The 21340-nt window shown below is 40.6% G+C and overlaps 1 protein-coding gene across 5 annotated transcripts in view; it reads right to left on the bottom strand.

The window, feature by feature from the left end:
* Positions 1 to 3: 3 nt before the first annotated feature.
* NEK5 (NIMA related kinase 5) overlaps positions 4 to 21340 on the bottom strand; it is a 61409-nt gene continuing 40072 nt past the window's right edge. For 3 of the 5 annotated variants that reach the window (XM_081215113.1, XM_081215114.1, XM_081215116.1), the window contains 6 exons: positions 20858 to 20984; positions 16322 to 16492; positions 15165 to 15302; positions 9618 to 9716; positions 6625 to 6736; positions 4 to 276 (listed from right to left, as the gene is read on the bottom strand). In XM_081215113.1, coding sequence (XP_081071239.1) covers positions 15 to 276; positions 6625 to 6736; positions 9618 to 9716; positions 15165 to 15302; positions 16322 to 16492; positions 20858 to 20984 — 909 coding nt within the window. In that variant the 3' untranslated portion in view covers positions 4 to 14. Of the gene's footprint in view, positions 277 to 6624; positions 6737 to 9617; positions 9717 to 11483; positions 11561 to 15164; positions 15303 to 16321; positions 16493 to 20857; positions 20985 to 21340 lie in introns of those variants that run through there. The other 2 variants (XM_081215115.1, XM_081215117.1) reach the window with 2 other exon arrangements.

The raw sequence follows: 21340 nt of genomic DNA, 5'->3' as shown, positions 1-21340 counted from the left end.
AAAAAGTTCAATAATCACACTTGTATATTTTGACTGGTGGTTGATGTTCCTGGGTCTTCATCAACAATACAAATTTTGTCATCAGATGGAGTAAAAATACTCTCCAAACCTTCATTTAATTCTGCATATTTCTGTATGCCTATCCTCTCTTTCTTTTCAGCATCCTTAGAGGAACTGGAAACCTCTTCCCTTTTTTCTGCCTCTGTGGAAGTAGAGAGTTTTTCCAGGGATTCTACTACTTCATTTCTCAACTCATCTTCAGATTCTTCAAAATTTCTGAAATAATAAGCAGTAAAAATCAACTTTGGGATATCAAAACCCGAATGAATACATGTGAAAATTAGTGTCCCTTCTCATGCCCCACCCCCACTTGACCAGCTTTTTCACCCAGGTAATAAATTATCATATCAGTCTGGTTTCTCTAAGGATGATGCACAACTAATGTTGGGAGAATCAGTATTCTGTTTAGCTGGATTTGTGTTCAATAACCTTTATTATATTTATTAATATCCATCTACTCTTAGTTTAAAAGAAGAGGAGGGAAGAGAAAGAAAAAAAAAATAAGACGGCTGCCATATATTGAGCCCTTCCTATGTGCCGGTCACTGCCCTGGAGCACTTTACACATAGTATATTTCATCTACTAATAACAACACTTGAGGTGGACAATATCATCATCAATTTATAAAGAAGCTAGGCTCAGAGGTTTTTAAAAAGTGCCCAAGGTCTCACAGCTCTTAATTAGTAGGACCAGGAATTGAAATTGTGTCTAAGGCTGCAACTCTGATGCTTTTAGAAAAGAAGAAGGGAAGAGACCAAGAAAACTATCTCAAAGATCACGGATATTTAAGGGGCAAAGGAAAGAAACCTAGGAGGAGCTGGTAGGAACCAAGAGTGTTCGTCATGGAAGCCAAGGGAGCAGAGAATTTCCAGAGAGAGGGAGCAGTCACATAAGATGAGCACTGAGAAATGATCATTGGACTTGGCAATTTCAAGGTAATAGATGACCTTTGCAGGAATATTTCAGAGTTCTCTGCAGCCGGAGCCATCATATAGTGGACCCAGAAAGCAATGGGAGGTTTGAAAAAGTGATGACAATGAGCCAGAACTCCTCTGAGGGGAGCCCTGCTCTGAAAGGACAGTATTATCTCAAGAACATAAGGGGAATGGGATTTTTTGGTGTTTTTCACGATGGGAGAGATTTGGGCATGTTTATAAGCTGAGAGGAAGTAAGTAAGAGATGTTGAAAATACAGGAGAAAGGTAGCTTAATTGATAGCAACGTGGTCACTGAGAAAAGGCTGGGACTTAGAGCACCCGTGTAAGGAGGAGCTTTCAACAGGAAGGGAGACTGCTTTCCTCTGAGAAGGAAGATAGGGAGGGAGAAGGAGTCAAGGACGCATGTGTAAAAAATTCATGGATCTACACAACAGAGGTAATTCCACCTACAAAACACCCCCTCTGTGAAGTAGAAGGCAGGGCACGTGCTGAGAGCAAGGTGGATGGGGTGAGTGTGCACGACTGAGGGTTTGGAGGGAAGCTGACCAGGCATAGGATTGCTAGGTATCACAGAGGACTCCCCTAAAATTGGAGATCATCAATTCGGGGTGGACCAGTAATTATAGCTCCCATGTGTTAAGCTGCCATTACTCGGGTATGTGCTTACACAAAATCTTGCCTTTGTCTCCATTCCTCTACAACGTAATAATATGTCCGTGTGAATTTCTTTTCATTGATCCTGCTTGATTATTCTTTTATTTCCCAGATATCATGATTCGTGGCTTTCAATCATTACAAAAAGTTCACAGCTATAATTGCTTTGAATATTGCTTTTCATTTATTCTCTTCTTCTGGAATTCCTTTTAGATATACATTGCACCTTCATGCCTCTTAACACTTCTTTCACATTTTCGATCATTTTTTCCCCCTCAGATCTATTTTCTAGTTACTAATTCCTTCATTAACTCTATCTATTCTGTTTTTAAACTGCTGAATTTTAATTTCTATTGGAAGGTTTTTTTCACGTTCAGTTCTATTGGTTGATTATCACATCTTCGTGTTTTTGTCTGTTTGTTTTTTGCGGTATGCGGGCCTCTCACTGTTGTGGCCTCTCCCGTTGTGGAGCACAGGTTCTGGATGCGCAGGTTCAGCGGCCATGGCTCACGGGCCCAGCCGCTCCGTGGCATGTGGGATCCTCCCAGCCTGGGGCACAAACCTGTGTCCCCTGCATCGGCAGGTGGACTCTCAACCACTGTGCCACCAGGGAAGCCCCTTTCTGTTCTTTTTTGATAGACCTGCTTTCTTCTCATGTTTTCTTATTTTAATTAAATAATTTTAAATATACAATAGTAATTATTATACAAATATTAAATACTCATAATATTATCTGAAGTTGTTTATGACCTAATTTAGCTGTTTGTTATGTTTGCTGTCTCTCATAGTGGATTTAATCTTTGTGAGCTCATCTTCAGCAGTGCTTTAGTGAGAAATTCACTGTAACCTGGATTGAGGCTATATCCCTCCAGAGTGTTTTGTATGTGTTTCTTCTAGAGATCCCAGAGTATTACAATCTCTTACTGCTAATTTTAATGTTAATTTTTTAATGTACATGTTTCTAGACCATCCACGTATTGTAAATTCAAACTCCAAATCTGAGTGAAGACAAATGCATGGTTATAAATTTCTCAGGAAGTATTTTTCTCCCAGAGATTGAGCCAAGACAGAAAAGCCACATTACTGAGCTTTTTTCCTAGACCACCCTTGCACTGAAGAGCAGCTCTTCAAGGGTTACATTTAGGAAGAATGGAGGGGAACCCAATGAAGAAAGCAAAAACCTGTCAGATATGTAGGAGATGCCAAGAGATAGGAAAGGAGGGAAGAAAATTTTAAAAACAAAACCAAAAAACCCCACAAAATACAAAAGAACCTCCAAAACAGAATGAGCCTGCAAACTAAAATTCCAAAACACAAGAATAAATCTAATGGTAAGAAGGGTGGGCAACAAATTTTTTTTTTAAGTTGGACCATGAACTAACTTGAGATGAAATTATTTTTATGGAGGCATTGGAAGAAATTTTCACATATCGGGGTATGGGGAAGTCATTCTGGCTTATACATGATTTGGCCTATACTTTATGTGACCTGGAACAGCCTGTCTTATGGCCAAACATACTTGTACATCTGCTTTAACCATTAAAGAGTGTCGACTCTGGGAGCTTCCCTGGTGGCACAGAGGTTAAGAATCTGCCTGCCAGTGCAGGGGACACAGGTTCAAGCCCTGGTCCGGGAAGATCCCACATGCCGTGAGGCAACTAAGCCCGTGCGCCACAACTACTGAGCCTGTGCCCTAGAACCCGGGAGCCACAACTACTGAAGCCCGCACGCCTAGAGCCCGTGCTCCGCAACAAGAGAAGCCACCGCAATGAGAAGCCCGCACACCACAATGAAGAGTAGCCCCCCTCGCTGCAACTAGAGAAAACCCGTGCGCAGCAACAAAGACCCAACGCAGCCAAAAATAAATTTTTTTTAAAAGTGTCCACTCTGAAGATAAGGATAAATGATTCCTGTTCCTATGACACCAATGCTAATACTCCTTCAAAGATGAGGGTCCCTTCCCAGACACCAAGGTCGTGCTGACTCGCTGTGTATGTGCTAATGTCTCTTTTGAAACCTTGAAGGAAGGTACCCCTGTCATATTTGATGTTTGTTCTTTGTTCTGACAAGATATAAGAGTGTACTGAAAACCATGCTTCTCCAGAGGGCTTTCTTCTTACTTGGTGGAGTCTACACTCCTGGTCTATAGTTCTCACTTTTGCTTGAATAAAACTCTCTTCTATTCTTTATTATAGATTGTTTATAATTGGTATCAACAGAGGATTTTGATAAAGCCCTTTAAGTATGCTCAACAAGAGAAATTAAAGCACAACATACATTTTAAAATGGTTTTAAATTATGGGAAACAGTTATGCAAGAAGGAAACAAGAACATATAAATATAAGAACAAATAATTATAAATATTAGGAAATATGTAATCATTTAAGTTAAAAACCTAATAGATGATACCCAGAGAGAATTGGAAAACAGTATTCAAGAATTCACCTAGATTGAAACAAAGAATAAAAAATATGAAAGGGGACTTCCCTGGTGGTTCAGTGGGCAAGACTCCACGCTCCCAAGGCAGGGGGGCCAGAGGTCAGGGAACTAGATTCTGCATGCATGCCGCAACTAAGAGTCTGCATGCCACAATTAAGAACCGGCGCAGCCTAAATAAATAAATATATTTTAAAAAAATATGAAAGTACAACTAGGTGTTATTGGGGACAGATTGAGAAGTTCTAGAATCTATCTAATTGGAGAGCCAAGATGGAATAAGAAAAGCGATATTTGGAGAAATAATAGGTAAAAAATTTCCAGAACTAAAGAAAGTCATGAGTTCTCAGAAGAAAGTGAACCAAGGAGGATAAAAGATAAATCCAGACTTAGAGATATCATAGCAAAACATAAGAATGAAAGAAGAAAAAGTAAGTTATGAAAGTACTAGGGAGAGAGTTAGCACATCTATAAAGGAAAAACAATTAGATGAGAGCAGATTTCACATCAGCAATAATAGAGACCAGGAGAAAAAGGAAGAAGGCTGAGAAAATTCTCCCCTCTCTTCCTTCCTCCCTCCCTCCCTCCCTTCCTTCCTTCTTCCATCCCTCCTTCCTCCCTCCCTCCCTCCCTCCCTCCTTTATTTGCTAGACAGGTTGATTCTAATGGTCCCATGGAAAAACAAGACTAGACAGGAAAATTATGAAAAAGGAAAGCCCCCCCAAACAATAAAACATATTATAAACATGTTTATAATACAATAATTAGACTAGAAAGAATAGGAATTGGATACAAATACACATAAAAATGTTGTATATCATAAAAGCGGCACTTCAAATTGGTATCAAAAATAAAGATTTTCAATAAATGGTGTTGGAATAGTAAGGAGTTATTTGGGGAAAAAATTAAGTTGGAGCCACACTTTACAGTACAAGTAAAATTCAAGATGAACAAAATATTTAACTAAATAGAAAATCAAATCATAAAAGTACTACAAAAATTCTGGTATTTCTTATTAAATAATTGATAAATCTAAGTAGACAAAAGTAAGAAATTTCCTCATGGCACAAGTCACTATAAATACAATCAAAAAGCAAACAAAAAACTGGGGAAAATATTCTTGAAACATATTACAGCTAAAAGACTAATTTCCCTAAAATAAAAAAAGTTCCCCAAATCAACACAATGTTAATAGCCTAAATTTTTTAAATGACTAAGGCTATAAATAAAACTGATTCCCAAAGGAGGAAATAAAGATGGATCTTAAGCATATGGAAAGGCAACCTTACTCATTAAAGAAATGCTAATTAAAACAAACCTGAAATGTCATTTTAAAATCTATCAACTGTGCAATGATCCGTAAGTTTGGTAACACACTGAGCAAGGTAATGTACAAGGAAACAGGCACTTCCATACCCTGTCAGTGGAAGTGTTCATAGGTGTAACCTTTGTGAAGGGCAATTTGACACTATCCAATTACAAGCGTACATACTCTTTGACACAACACTTTGCTGTTCTGGGAATTTAAACTCTCTATATACTACTGTTTGTATATTATGATAGGTACTCAAGATACACTGTTAAGTGATAAAAGGAAGTTGCAAGATAGTATCTACATTATGAAACTTTCTATAAAAAAGAAAAGGAATACACACATACCAAGATATACAGATTTGCTTACACTTTAATGGAATTTCTCAGAAGTATGCACAAGAAGCAGATTGGATTGGTTGACTCTGGGGAGGGGAATTGTGTGGCAGAGGTAATGAGATAGCAGAAAGACTATGAAAAGAATGTACCTTTTGAATTTGGAACCATGTGAATATATTACCTATTTTAAAAGTAAATTATAGTAAAAAGTTTAAACTTAAAAGGACTCCAAATTTTAGAACTAATAAGAGAGTTCAGTGAGGTTACAGGATACAACATCAATAGTGTTCCATACACTAGCAGTAGCCAAAATGTAGTAGGAGAAAAATGACCCCATTAATAATGGCAACAGCAACAAAAAAGTTAAGTGGTATCTATATCATGAAGAAAACTACAAAAATATTGAAGAATATTTTAAAAGGCATAAATAGATGGAGAGCTATACTATATTCATGGATGTTAAGACATAATCACAAAGATGTGAATTCCCATAAATTAATCAACAAATGTAATCTCATTCTCATCAAAATCCCAACAAGGTTTTTCATGACACTTTACAAGAAAATGCAAGGATGTATACGTTGAGTAAAAAGCAACAGCAAAGATAATTTTGAAGAAAATGATATGGAGACTAGAGGAAGCTGTGAGGACTAGCCATACCAGATATCAAAAGGTACAATAAAGCCATAGTAACTGACAGAATATCACTGATGCAGAAAGGGAAAACAAAGCCATTGGAAAAGAATGGAGAACCCAGAGACAAGCCCATGTATATAGGAAATCTTGGTCTCCTTAGCTGGGTCTTTGAGGCTATATTCTATGCCTCAACAACAGCATTTTAACTTTTTACCCGTGCTTCATGTAGGCATTAGGTATGACCTACTTACGTATCATCATCATCAGATCTGGGTTCTGGTTGTTCTTCATCTACTTCAATGTCAGAGGCCACTTCTACCTCCCCCTCATCTTCTTTAGGAAGCCACTGTTTTAATGGTCCCACTGTTAAATGACAGAAAGAGAGATTAAAGCATCCCAGCCTATACCTCTCGAGAGGGACATATACCAAAAATCCTATATTGAACATCAACCACAATGGTAAAACCTTTGAATAATTTCCATTAAAACAGAGAATAGACAGGTGACAACTGACACCAACTATTCCGCATTGTACTGAAGGTAGTAGGCAACACAAGAGAAAGAAGTAAGAGGAATAAGGATCAGAGATGAAGAGACAAAATAACCCCACTTTGGGAGTAGATGCTTTGATTGTATAGAAAATTTAAGAAAATCTTGTAAAAACTTAAGACTTTCCAACATTATTGCACTACCCTTATTCTTCGCTGTTTTTATACACAGTATTTAGTGTATGGTTATGGTTAATCACTGATGTCTGCAAAGAAAACCCAAAGCACACACCCACAACTTTATCTTTTTTGGTGAGGGGAGGAAGGAGGTGAGGGGGTGAATTAATTGTTGTTATTTAAATGTACTTTTGGGGAATTCCCTGGCGGTCCAGTGGTTAGGACTCCGTGCCTTCACTGCCAAGGGTGTGGGTTCAATCTCTGGTTGGGGAACTAAGACCCTGCAAGCCCCACGGCTCAGCCAAAAAAAAAAAAAATCTTGACTCTTGTGATTTCAAATAATGCTCACATACTATTAAATACTTTGCAAACATTAAAAAAAGAATGAGGTGGGCTTCCCTGGTGGCGCAGTGGTTGAGAGTCCGCCTGCCGATGCGGGGGACACGGGTTCGTGCCCTGGTCCGGGAGGATCCCACATGCCGTGGAGCGGCTGGGCCCGTGAGCCATGGCCACTGGGCCTGCGCGTCCGGAGTCTGTGCTCTGCAACGTGAGGGGCCACAGCAGTGAGAGGCCCGCGTACTGCAAAAAAAAAAAAAAAAAATGAGGTAAGCCAGACTCTTAAAAATTAAAATTTAAAAAAATGTACTTTTTTCCTCTTGGGAAAAAAATCAGAATGAAGGTAGTACAAAATTTAATTTCTTTATAGAAAGCAGCATCCCCTCAACAACTCTAAGATTCCAATGATTATGAGATGCACATATTTTATACACCAATAGCAAAGAAAATGTTCCCAATAAAATGGCACAATGTTTTCTTAGCCCTTAGAATTTATATTTTATAAACATAAATTACTATAAGAACTCTTTTAGTCCTCCCTAAGCATACATTTTTAATCTTATATCACTCTCATATATTCATAAAAATGAAAATATAGGTGAAAAAAATTGGATAAGGTATAACTAAAATTCCTCACATTCACAGTATTACTCCTCTGAATTGTTATTTTTTTAACATATCAAATTTTTTTGGATCCCAATTCAAAGAGACCATAATAAAATAATTCATGAGGCAATCAAGGAATTCTGAATTTTTGAGTCAATGATGTCTGAGATTTTTTTGTTTGTGGTAAAAGAAAAAATAACATAAATTTACCCTCTTAACAATTTCCAAGTGTACAGTACAGTATTGTTAACTCTATGCACATTGTTGTACAGCAGCTCTCTAGAACTTTTTCATCTTGCATGACTGAAACTCTACTCCCACTGAGAAACAACTCCCTATATCCCCCTCCCCCCAGCCTCTGGAAATCACCATTATACTTTTTAAGACTTTGACTCCTGTAAATACCTCACCTAAGTGGAATCTTGCAGTATTTATCTTTCGAGACTGGCTTAGTTCACTTAGCATAAGGTCCTCAAGGTTCATCTATGTTGTAGCTTGTGACAGGATTTCTTTCTTTTTTTAACACTGAATAATAATCTATTGTATGTATATACCACACTTTCTTTATCCATTCATCCACTGATGAACATTTAGGTTGCTTCCACATCTTAGCTATTGTGAATGATGGTACATTGAACATGGGTGTGCAAAAACATCTCTTCAAGATCTTGTTTTCAATTTTTTTGTATATATACCCAGAAGAGGGATTGCTGGATCAGGTAGTTCTATTTTAAATTTTGTAAGGAACTGCCATACCATTTTCCATAATGGCTGCACTATTTTACAATTCTACCAATGGTGCATAAGGGTTCCAATTATTCCACATACTTGTTATTTTCTGGGTTGTTTTTTTTTTTTATGGTGGCCATCGAATGAGTGTGAGATGATGGCTCTTTGTGTTTTTTTTTTAATTTTTTAAATTTATTTATTATTTTTGGCTGCGTCGGGTCTTCATTGCTGCACACGGGCTTTCTTTAGTTGTGGCAGCGGGGGCCACTCTTCATTGTAGTGCTCGGGCTTCTCGTTGCGGTGGCTTCTCTTGTTGTGGAGCACGGGCTCTAGGCGCATGGGCTTCATTAGTTGCGGCACGCGGGCTCAAACTGCTCCGTGGCATGTGGGATCTTCCAGGTGCAGGGCTCGGACCCGTGTCCCCTGCATTGGCAGGCGGATTCTTAACCACTGCACCACCAGGGAAGCCCCTCTTTGTGGTTTTGATTTAAAGTTACTGATGATTAATGATGTTGAGCATCTTTTCATATGCTTGTCAATGATGTCTGTTTTTTCCCCTACAAAATTTCAACCTTGGTGCAATCAAGAACATTGTTGAGACAGATTTTCTTAAAAGAATCCACAAAATAACTAAAAGAATTCACAGAGAATTTAAAATGCTGGTTTCTTAAGTTGGCTTTAAAATTATGTAGAGCTAGCCTACTTTCAACTACCACTTTAGGAATTTTGCTAAGTATGTCTACAATAGTTAGCTTTTCCAGAATAATAAACCACCACATAACTTAGTGGCTTAAAACAGTAACCATTTATATAGGTCACAATTCTGCAGTTGGGCGATTTGGGCTGGACTCAGCTAGTCGGCTCTTCCAGTCTCAGCTGGGCCCCTCATGGCATCTGCAGTCACTTGCCTGGCCACCTGGAGGTTGGCTGGTCTAGCATGGCTTCACTTGGGATGGCTCGTCTCTCTGTTCCACACGGTCCCTCATTTTCCAGCAGGGCAACTGGAGCTAGTTAAGAGATGGACAGGATTCCGAAAGAAAGAGCAGAAGCTCCTTAAATACTCAGATTTGCCACACCATCACTTCCGGTGCATTCTACTGGCCTAAGCAAATCACAAGGCCAGTCAAGACTCAAGGGAAGAGGGGAAGAAAAACATTTAATGACAGAGGAGCTGCAAAGTCATACTGCAAAGGGCATGGATACAGGGAAGAGTGAAGGACTGTGCTCATGTTTGTAACCTATCATAACATACCTTTCCCACACAAACTGTACAAACATCTGGTTCCTAGGTGTTTAAAGAGTATTTCACTTTAGTCTCCAGGAAAAAAAAAAAATCCCTACCCTCTGTTAGCAAGTGGGATTAAAAATAGGAACTTTCCTCCAAAGGTGGAATTAAGAGCAAAGTGTGGCTTTTTAATTTTTTTTTTATTTTTTGGTAAACTGTTACATGACTGCTCATGAACACACAAGTAGAAATCTCACCACACTTACATTTACCTATTTAAATCAACATATTTCATCCCAAATCATAGCTCATGTTACTTCCTAAAGCACATTAAACAAATGAAATAGATTGATATATCTCATCTATGAGGTATCTGGCTAATTAAAAGCAAGCCAGAGTATTCCTCCTGGTGTGGGAATCTGACAGTTTTTATTTTCCTGTCTTAGGAAGACAATTTTAGGAGGCTCTTATTTTTGTTTAACAGGATAGAAGAAAGAATGAAAGGCTAACTACAGAAATGTAAATCAGCTGTTATCAGGATGTGCAACTATGATGTTACCAAGCAACTATGTGGCCCGAAAACTTACACTAGAAAAATAGAGGTTACCTTCCCACCAAGGATTCCCTTGGAGTGGTTAAACTATAAACAAAATTACTGACCTGAATTAATTATGCACATGTAAAAAAATACTTCTCTTTGAAAGAGTGTCACTCTTATTAGTTAGATTCATTTAAAAGGATTTTGTAAAGTCTTGCTATTTCAAACTTCTTAAAATTAGCACAAATTAAACATGTACTTGGGGCTTCCCTGGTGGCGCAGTGGTTGAGAGTCTGCCTGCTGATGCAGGGGACGCGGGTTCGAGCCCTGGTCTGGGAGGATCCCACATGCCACAGAGCGGCTGAACCCGTGAGCCACGGCTACTGAGCCTGCGTGTCTGGAGCCTGTGCTCTGCAACGGGAGAGGCCGCCATGGTGAGAGGCCCGTGCACCGCGATGAGGAGTAGCCCCCGCTTGCCACGGCTGGGGAGGGCCCTTGCACAGAGGCGGGGGCGCAACACAGCAAAAATAAATTAATTAATTAAATAAATAAAAAGATACCACCAAATTACATTCTAAAAAAAAAAAAAAAAAAAAAAAAGACCCGACGCAGCCAAAAATAAATAAATAAAAATTAAAAAAAAAAAACATGTACTTGATAAACCCTCATTTTTATTTATTTATTTTTAATTTATTTATTTATTTAATTAATTTTTTTTTGCATTGGGTCTTCGTTGCTGCGTGCGGGCTTTCTCTAGTGGCGGAGAGCTGGGGCTACTCTTCGTTACGGTGCATGGGCTTCTCATTACAGTGGCTTCTCTTGTTGCGGAGCATGGGCTCTAGGTGGGCAGGCTTCAGTAGTTGTGGCAATGCAGGCTCAGTAGTTGTGGCGCATGGGCTCACTAGTTGTGGCTTGCGAGTTCTAGAGCGCAGGCTCAGTAGTTGTGGCACACGGGCTTAGTTGCTCCACGGCATGTGGGATCTTCCCGGACCAGGGCTCAAACCCATGTCCCCTGCATTGGCAGGCAGATTCTTAACCACTGCACCACCAGGAAAGCCGAAACCCTCATTTCCAAATGGAATTTAGAGCTAGAAACATCAAGGAATTTATTTTCAAGGAGTTGGATATTTAAGCTAAAGACTGACAAACGATATATGAATCATGCTTAAATGTACGACAACGAATCCTTAAATGCCTTTATAAATTGTGTCTATTACACCTGTAATCAAAGTTATTAAAATTTACACATGCAGAAAGTCTTTACAAAGACTCCATAGAGCTGTAAGAATAATTAGCATTGTAATTTCCTTATCCAACTTGATAGCAATACAAATATTGGCAATCCCATGCCTTTACATAAAGTGATAGTAAAAACGTGCTATGGCTGTATTTTCATTCACAAAGACATGGTGACTTACTAAGTTCTGGGCATTATACCAGGTGCTAGGGATGGAGAGGCCGAATGGGGTGGTAATTAAGACAAAGCTCTCAGAAGCTTATAGTCTAGTGAGGAAGAAAGATATTAAACAGGAAACTAAAGTGAACTTTACTTTTATGATCAGAGAATAGCTGTGTCTTGTGGGATATTAAGCAGGGAAACCAAACTTAGAGGAATGCAAAGGACACATGCCCTGATGTTTTCTCAGGCATTTAAAACAGTGGTTCCTGGGGGACTTCCTGATGGTCCAGTGTTAAGACTCGGGCTTCCACGGCAGGGAGGTGTTTCAAACCCAAAAAAAAAACAAAAACAAAAATAAAAAACAGTGGTTCCAGGCTTCCCTGGTGTCGCAGTGGTTAAGAATCTGCCTGCCAATGCAGGGGACATGGGTTCAAGCCCTGGTCCCAGAGGGTCCCACATACCGTGGAGCAGCTGGGCCCGTGTGCCCCAACTACTGAGCCTGAGCTCTAGAGCCCATGAGCCACAACTACTGAGCCCGCGAGCCACAACTACTGATGAAGCCTGCCCACCTAGAGCCTATACTCCACAACAAGAGAAGCCACCGCAAAGAGAAGCCACCGCAATGAGAAGCCCACGCACCACAACAAAGAGCAGCCCCCACTCGCCAACTAGAGAAAGCCTGTGTGCAGCAACGAACACCCAATGCAGCCAAAAATAAATAAATAAATTTATAAAAACAAACAAAAAACCAGTGGTTCCTTGTCAGTGGTACACAGGCAGTAGTTTAATTGAGATCCAGGTTTTTCATAGCAATCACTAAAATTTCAAATAAAATTGCTACTGCATCTTTTTATGACCTGAATTTAAATGATAAACATAATAAGGAAATGTCTTTCATGCATTTAACCAATATTTGAGTGTGAACGAATTTGAGTATGAGACTGAATTAATGTGAAGTTGTCAGAGGCAACTAACAGAGAAAAGACAGAGAGACCGTAGACAAACTTGAGGATTTACAGAAAGCTTATTAGAATATTTTGGATTAAAGGGAAGCATGTCAATCAAGTTACAGGCTCTTCCACTCATTCATTCCAATTGTTAACTGATTAAGAATCTCCTATATTCCAGACACCTTTGTAAAGCCCTGTTTGGCAACATAGCGAAAAGCAGGGAGGGAAGGGTATCTGCTGATAAAACATCAGAAATGGCCGGGAGGTTGCACCAGAGTGAAATCTTACAGGAGGAATTACTTTGGCAAAGGGAGGAGTCTTTAGAAAGACTCACCTTTCTAAACTGAGGGAGAAATATTTGCTGATGGAGAAGTGTTATAGCAGCCCTGGTGCTGGGAGAGGCCGTCCGATCTTTAAGGCACTTAGAGTCTGCAGAGTCTGCATTTTATCCTGAGGGTATGGGAGAATTTTTTGCAGGATTTAAAAGGATTTTTAGGATTGTCTGGCAGGGGTGCAGAGGGAGAGGTAAAGAAAGAAGAGATGACCAGAGACAGGAAGTCAAGCTTGCTACAGGGAAGGAAAGATGGGGTGAGGCCAACAACAGAGTTAGAGGCTGAAAGAGCAGAGAAAGCACAGCTGGGGTGGGAGGGGATGCCTGCACCTTTAGCAGGTTACAAAAGAAAATACCTACATTTTGCTTTGAATGCTACCCTTAGAGGCAAGTTCCTATGCTTAATCCCACTTGTTAGATTAAATTACTCATATATGCCTAATGTAAAGCCATCCATTCAAAAATGCAGTAAGTTCATGAATTAATTAATTTGGTATGCAAGATCACATGAAGTTTTCTATGACTCTCTCCAAGAAGCACACGAACAAACCCAAGAAGACACATCATAGCCGCCAGTATGTCACCATCGCAGTGTCCTGAAAGATGGGCGCCCCCCTCCTACCTGGTCTGTGGCCCCAGCCCTTGGCCTCCAGGCCAAGCCAGGCCAGCCCAAAACTTCTTCCCCACCGGCCCCCAGCCCCATCCTTACAGATGATGTTTCTATCCCAGGATAGAAGGGGAGGGAGCAGACATGCAATCACACTGCCGTCTGTGGTTTGAAGGTACTTGAAAGAGAGCCTTGAAGGCAGGGAGGCATTTTCTCTCTCTCTCCCCACTGCACTGCCACCCCTGCCTTGAGTTTTAAGTGTGGCAGCTGAGATAAGTAATAACACCGAAGGACTTCATCTACTCAGGGACTCTGGTCCCTTCTCCGGCACCTAAATTTTAGTCATACCGTCTTTCTCAGTCTCTCAGGCCTGTGAATCTGCAAGTTCTCCCCACCTGAAATATTCTTTCCTCAGTAAAATGCTGTCCATTCTTTAAGACTCACCTTTCACAAAGATTCCCCTTTTCTTGCGCTTCACAAACTGGCAGACTCACTCTTCAGAAACAGTCGGGTACGACTCTTGCATTATTCCCAGTGTTGTTCTTTTTTTGTGTGTGTGTGGTACGCAGGCCTCTCACTATTGTGGCCTCTCCCGTTGCGGAGCACAGGCTCCGGACGCGCAGGCTCAGCGGCCATGGCTCACGGACCCAGCCGCTCCGCGGCATGTGGGATCTTCCCGGACCGGGGCACGAACCCGTGTCCCCTGCATCGGCAGGCGGACTCTCAACCACTGCGCCACAAGGGAAGCCCAGTGTTGTTCTTTAACTTTGTAAGCACGCATCCGCCTCCATCACTATCAGGTTTCTAACCAGGCCTCCGCTCCGCCTCAGCTTCGCATCTTCGCAACCCCAGCCCTGAAACCTCACCCCTGCGCAGGTGTTCTTTGTTTGTACCTGCCTGCCCCAAATGGCTTTGCTCATAGCAGTTTACACCTGCACACACAGTGGAGGACCAAATCCCCACCATGATAGGAATTCCCTCGAACTTTAGAAAGTAATGGTTGGTTTCCCTTAAAGTCAATAGCAGCATAATCTTGCTAAACATTGGAGGCAAGAAAAACCCAAAGCCAAAAGAACTATATTAAGATGTATTTTACGGCCCACAGGATGGTAATTTGAGTCTGCTGAAGAGCTGTCGCTCATCACCTACAAAGCCACTGGTCCTTCCTACCTAACTTTTCATCACTTGTCAGCCCATCACATTACAGAAAATGATCCTACTTTTCTCAGAAGTTCAAGTCTTTTGTTAATGGCATTTGGAACAGGCTTGGACAAAGCAAATCAGCTTCTGAAAAGGCTTAGACACCCTCCCAATTCTCTCTCCAGGCTATTTTTATCCCCATTCTGCATTTACACCTCTGACAAAATTCCACAGGGGACTACGTTCTTAAAAGTAAACTACATACCAAATTCTCCATCGTTGGCAGAAAATGAGCTACTTGTTAGATGTGCTGCTGTCAAAACGCTCATTAAAGTTCCTGGCATTTCAAGCCGCCACTGTTTCCTGTTTTCTGGAATGCCTTCAATCACCATCACTCGGCCATCTGAAAAGGAGCCTGGATTATTGAAACTAAAAATGCTTCTTCATTTGAGTTTTTATAAAATCACAGAATGTGAAATCCTTGGAGGTCACCCCATCCCACCCCTCATTTTATTAGCAAGGAAGCTGAGATATGGAAAAGTTTAGTGACAATATTATCATGTACTGTTGGGCAGGAGAGTCATTTTCTGTCCTGTAAACTGGCTGTTTAGGTGTGTTGACATTTCTACTCTATTTATTTTAAATTAGGTTTCCCCTCTTACTGTCTCATTGGCTTAGGACGGATTAAATTGTATTATGTTTGCAAGCCCTTTCTTGTAAATTTGATGATATGAAATATATTTTGTAATAGTATAAATATGGGTCAGTTCACACACTTCTAATTACTAATCTCAGTGATATACTTACAGACTTCAACTTACAAGATGGGTATAAATTTTAGCTCTCCCCCAGCCCCATGTTATCAAGAAAAACATAGGAAATAAGCAATAAAAATCTCCACCACCTGTAAGATCACACCCAGATATTGCTGGGACTCTCTGCTACGGAAAGACTATGCCAGAAGCCCAAATGAAAATGGAAGAATTTAGGTTGAAAATATCATCATATCCTAAACACTGCTAACATGGAAATAGCACTTTGGTTTGCAAAGCAAGTTAATATGTATCTTTGCACTGACTCTCTAAATCTTGTGGGACAGCTACTATTTCAGTTCTGATGTTACTGAGGAAAAAACGACCCTCTTAAGAAACTGCAAGGGAGTTATTAGGCTAGCACGGGAAGGCAAATGAAGCCACCTATCCCTCCTTGGGAGGAAGGTGGGAACCTGGATCTTTCTTCCTTTACATTCTCATCGCTACAGTGGCCAGTTGTCTAGAATAATTAGTAGGCAAGTCTCTGCAGAGGTAGGGGAGAAACCAAAACAAAATCTTTGAAAGGCATTTAATACAAATCTATCGGGATTGTACTGAAAACTGAGGACTGTAAAGTCAGGGTGAGCACTAGCATCTGGGGTGAACACACCTGCCTTTGGGGCCTCGCTCTCCTCTTGCTGACAATTTGTGCCACTGATGTCAGCTTCACCCTCAGGCACAGTGGAGCAGGTGGAGGTGACCTCGGCCGCGGCCATCATTTGCAGCAGAGTCTGAGGAGACCCAGCATCCCACTGTCTCCTGTCCTCTGCAGCGGCAGCATCTGGAATGAACCACCCTGGGTATAAGGAAATAACTCGTTGATCTCAAAGCAGCCAAAGTGTGACTAACTGCAAGAAATAGTTCTTAGGAAACCTGGAGTCCATCAGCTGGTACCTTCAAAAGCAGAGAAATCACCACCCTCAATCTAATACAGATTGCTATGGACCGAATGTTTGCGTGCCCCCCCGAATTCATACGCTGAAACTTAATGCCCTGTGTGATGGTATTAGGAGGAGGGGCTGTGGAGAGGTCATTAGGTCATGAGGGTGGAGCCTCATGAATAGGATTAATGCTCCTATGAAACAGACCTCAGAGAGCTCCCTCATCTTTTCCGCTAAGTGAGGACACAGCAAAAAGATGGAATCGGGCCCTCACAGACCCTGAATCTGCCAGGATCATGATCTTGGACTTTCCAGCCTCCAGAACTGTGCAAAATAAATGTTGTTTATAAGTCTCCCAGTTTATGGTATTTTGTTACAGTGGCCTGGATGGACTAAGACATAGATTATAACTTAAAAGACTGAAATTATAAACAAGTTTAACATTGTTTCACTTTTATTATTAACATGTGACTGACTAGCCAATGTATTTAACGCTAAAGAAATATTAACGGCATGAATGGACAAATTCTTGAGGCATTTATGTGAACTTTAGTCAGGTTCCACAGAAATGCAACTGTTCCATTACCTTAATTTAAAAAATAACTTGTGTTATCATTTTCTTTATTTATTAGTATGTTTTATTATAAGATCTCTGGAGATCAGATAAGTAGAAGAAGGAAACAAAAATTACCACAATCCTACTCTCCAGAGACTTAAAGTTTCAAAATTTCCTTCTCGCATATAGTTTCTGCTTCGTTTTGAAACAAAAAATGGGCCGAATATTACACACCTTTTTATAACTTGTTCTTTTCAATTAGCAACATACCATATCTGTATTATTAAATATTGTTCTACACCACCATTTTAAAGAAAATATGGTATTCTGTTTCATGGATATATTATAACTTAACTAATTCTTTTTTTGCTGGAGTTTTAGATTGCTAGAATTTTTTACTATTATAGACAACACTTTAATGAACTCATTTGTAGTTAACTTTTTTGACATTTATGATTATTTTCCCTAGGTAAACTACTGAAAATGACAATTCTAGGGGCTAGTATTATAGTATGTTCTTTACCAAAGGCTTTCATTGTTAAAGCTGAATCCATTACTAATTTATTCTGTGATTTTTTTCCTATGTATTTTGAATAGCTAATTCTTCCCTAGCCAAAAAAAAATACTCACCTATATTTTCTTTCACTTTATTTTCTGACATATAACTTCATTTTTTTACATATAAACTCTTTGATTTTATTTTGGAATTTATTTTGTTGTATCATTATATAGGGTCTGATTTCACAATTTCCCCCAAATTGTTAACCAGTTGGTCCTAGAACATTTATTTGAGTAATTCTTTCTTTTCCCATTGACTTATGATGTGACTTTTAGCATATGCTAAATTATGATACATACTAGAGTTTGTTTCTAAACTTTCTCTTTTTTCATTACTTTTTGTATTCTGGTGCTAGTATCACATTGTTTTAGTGACTATAATTTATATAATACAGTTTGCTATTTGGAAGGGCAAGTGCCCCTCAATGCTCTTCTTTTCTAAATTTTTTGGCTAGTTAAGAATCTCCAAGATCTCCTCACACCAGAAAAAATCCTATTGTGCTTTTGATTGAAATTGCCAAAAATCCATATATTTATTTGGAATGAATATTTCCAATATATGTGTTATTTCTCTACATTTATTCAAATAATCTTTAAATACCTCAGTAAGCTTTTATAGTTTCCTTCATATGCTCTGCACGATTCTTGTAAAGTTAATTCCCAAGTTATATGTACACACACACACTCACACACACACACACTCACACACATATTTGCTGTTGTTACTATAAATGAGATCTAAAGACCAACTGGGTAAACTATTTGCAATACGTATTTCAGGCAAAGGTTCAATTTAAATGAGTCTTATAAAGAAAAAAACAAACATGCCATTTTCAGTAGAAAAATGGATAAAGGATGTGAGCACATAATTCACAAGAGAAATACAGATGTCAATAAACATATGGGAAATTGTTCAGCCTGAATAGTAATTACAGGAGCCCAGTTTAAATTAAGAGACCGTTTTCAGCATCAAACTAATGAAGTGTTTTTTTAAAAAAATCTAAAAAAAAGCAGCCATGTCTTTTGAGACTTATAATTCACTCTCTTCTCTTCCCAGAGAACTCACGCAAAGAACAACCTTTGATTTGATTCTTTTCGCTGGAATTGCTTACACTGAGGCCACTCAGGGCCCTTGATAACCAAACACTGTGGGCTGTTACTCAGCCTGCCTCACTTGGTCTTTCTCTTCCAGTTGATACTGCCAAGCCCTGAGGCTCCTTCCAGATCCTTCTCTCCTTCTTTGGCTTCACTCTCTTCTGATTCTCCCAAAACTTGTTTAAACAATACAAGCGCCTGTCCTAAGCTCCATTTCCTTCTCACTCCAGTCCCTGTGCCTAGGGGTTTTCCAACACCATCAAGGTTGAAATACTGTTCATATGCTAAGGAAGCCCTGATTTGCCCCAGAGCTTTGGTCTTACTCACCTATCACCTTCTAAACACCTCCAGCTGATGCTCAGAAAGACCTAAACTCAATATGTTACAAATTTAAACCATTACATTATCTCTACTGACCTCCCTCTGCGTGACGCATGCACCTGTTTGGCTGGTGATAGTCTTGTCCATCTGAATTAGAAGACTGGGACCCTCTTCTCTTCCTCAGTCCCCACACTCAGCAGTTCACACCTGGTGTCTATTGTCACTGCCCTGCCCTGCCCTGTGTGCCTGTCAATTCCCACCTGGACCAGTCTCCTGCCCTCGGTCCTGCCCCTCCACGCATCCTTCACATGGCAGCCAGCATGATCTTTCTCCATCACGAATAACATTTAATTCCCTTTGATTGAAAGTCATCACACAGGATAAAGCCCAAGCTCCCTGGAATGCCAAGCTCTATAGGAGAGGTACCCCCCTGACTCTCCAACCAGCTGGCACTCGAACAATGATTAGTACTGGGGCTCAGAAAGCACGTTTTGTGCTTCCTTTCTTTGACTCATGACAATTCTGTGATTCTGAGGGCAGACCCAGGTTTCATTCATCTCTGAGGTCCCTCCCACCTAGCACAGTCTGGCAGAAGGGAGATTCTCCACAAGATGCCTGCTGAATTGAATAAAGATTTTTCCAGGTAGAAATGAGGCAAAGTCTATGATTCCAGGAAGAGGAAACTGAGGCGAGCCAGGGTGTGTGAATGCTCACATAGCTGCAAGGGAAGATGGGGCTCCAGCAGGCTGTGTGGATCCCATCATCTGTGGAAAGAGAGGGGGGGTGATGGGGCAGGAAAGTGGGGGTCACCACAGGATCACGCCACGCAGTGTTAAATGTGATACTATGTGCAACAGACTGTATCCTACAGGCATTATCAAAACAAAATTTGAGTAGGATAATAATATGACAAGATGACTGTAGCAATTACTGAGAGAATGAAGGGGAAATACTAGAGAAAGGGAGGATGCATAGGAGACTAAAGCAATTCAGTGAGGGGAAGGGAAAGGGAAAATTCAGGGGAGAGCATATATTAAATTAAGCACCTAATATATCAATTTTCACTTTAGTCCTCACAATAAGCCTGTGTGGCAAGTACTAGTCTCCTCACTCTTAAGAGGAAACTGAGATTCAGAGATCTGAAGTAACTTGTGAAAGGGCACAGAATCAGAAAGTGTCAGCACCGGCTGGGATTCGAGCTCCGTACGGTATCCAAAGCCCACGTGTTTCCTACCACACACACCGCTGAGACAGGACAGGGGAGAGGGAATGAAAGAGGAGAAGACGCAGGGACATCTCAGAGTAGAAAGCACCGGGCATGACAGCATGACTGTCGGCCTGGTGAGGGCATCACCGGAAATAAAGTCTCCCTGGGAAGAAAGGGCTCAGAAGCTGGATTGTACACACGCCGAGTCTGAGATGCTAGTGGGACTCGTCCTTGGAGCCATCCAGCAGATCCTGAGAAAGATGGGTGAGTGTGGACCGGGAGAAGCGGAAGCCGACGGGGCAGGTGAAACAGCCCCAGGAGACGGTGTGGGGTAAAGAGGAGGGTGGGTCTCAGGGGGTGTGACCTCTGGGGTGGGCAGAGTCAGAGGGGCCAGGTCTCCGTCGGGTTCAGGGTGAGGTGGGGGGCAGGGGACAGTCAAATCACGGGAGGCGAGTGAGGAGGAGAGAATTCGAGATGATTGCCAATAAAATGGTTCCTTCTCATCTGCAGCTTTGAAGGGACACATACCTGCTTCCCGGCAACAGAGTTTTTCAAATGCTTTGTCTGTATAATCTTCATGCTCCTTTATACGTTTATACCCCTTAAACTTAACGCTGTCCTCAGAGGTCAAAGTTTCATTCAGTATATCCATTGCCTAAAGCAATTTCATGGTGTTTCATGAGAAATAAGCCATATTTGGGGGGAAAAAAGTTTGAAAATTATTTCATGTTCCCAGTAACAACATTTACCAAGGTATGCAGTAAGTACTCAATGTATGTTTATTACATGAATCGGTAGGGTTTTAAAACTAGATCTGTGTTGGAACATGATAGAAGCAGGAATGTGTTCGTTTCTTCTCCCTGTCAACAGTGATAAGCACTGATCACGTGGCAGCTAATCTGATGCAGATTTCCTGCCTTCAATCTTATTCTCCTGCAGTTCCATTCTAAGGAACTTTCAAGGTTAGCTCATCTATGCCCTGCTTTAAGCTTTAACATTCCCAGTCAGGTC

The sequence above is a fragment of the Mesoplodon bidens genome (genome assembly GCF_964165515.1).
Source record: "Mesoplodon bidens genome assembly, chromosome: 17".
In the NCBI taxonomy this organism is placed as follows: Eukaryota; Metazoa; Chordata; class Mammalia; order Artiodactyla; family Ziphiidae; genus Mesoplodon; species Mesoplodon bidens.
Note: the sequence above shows the minus strand (reverse complement) of the source record. Positions and strands in the feature narration are given on the sequence as shown.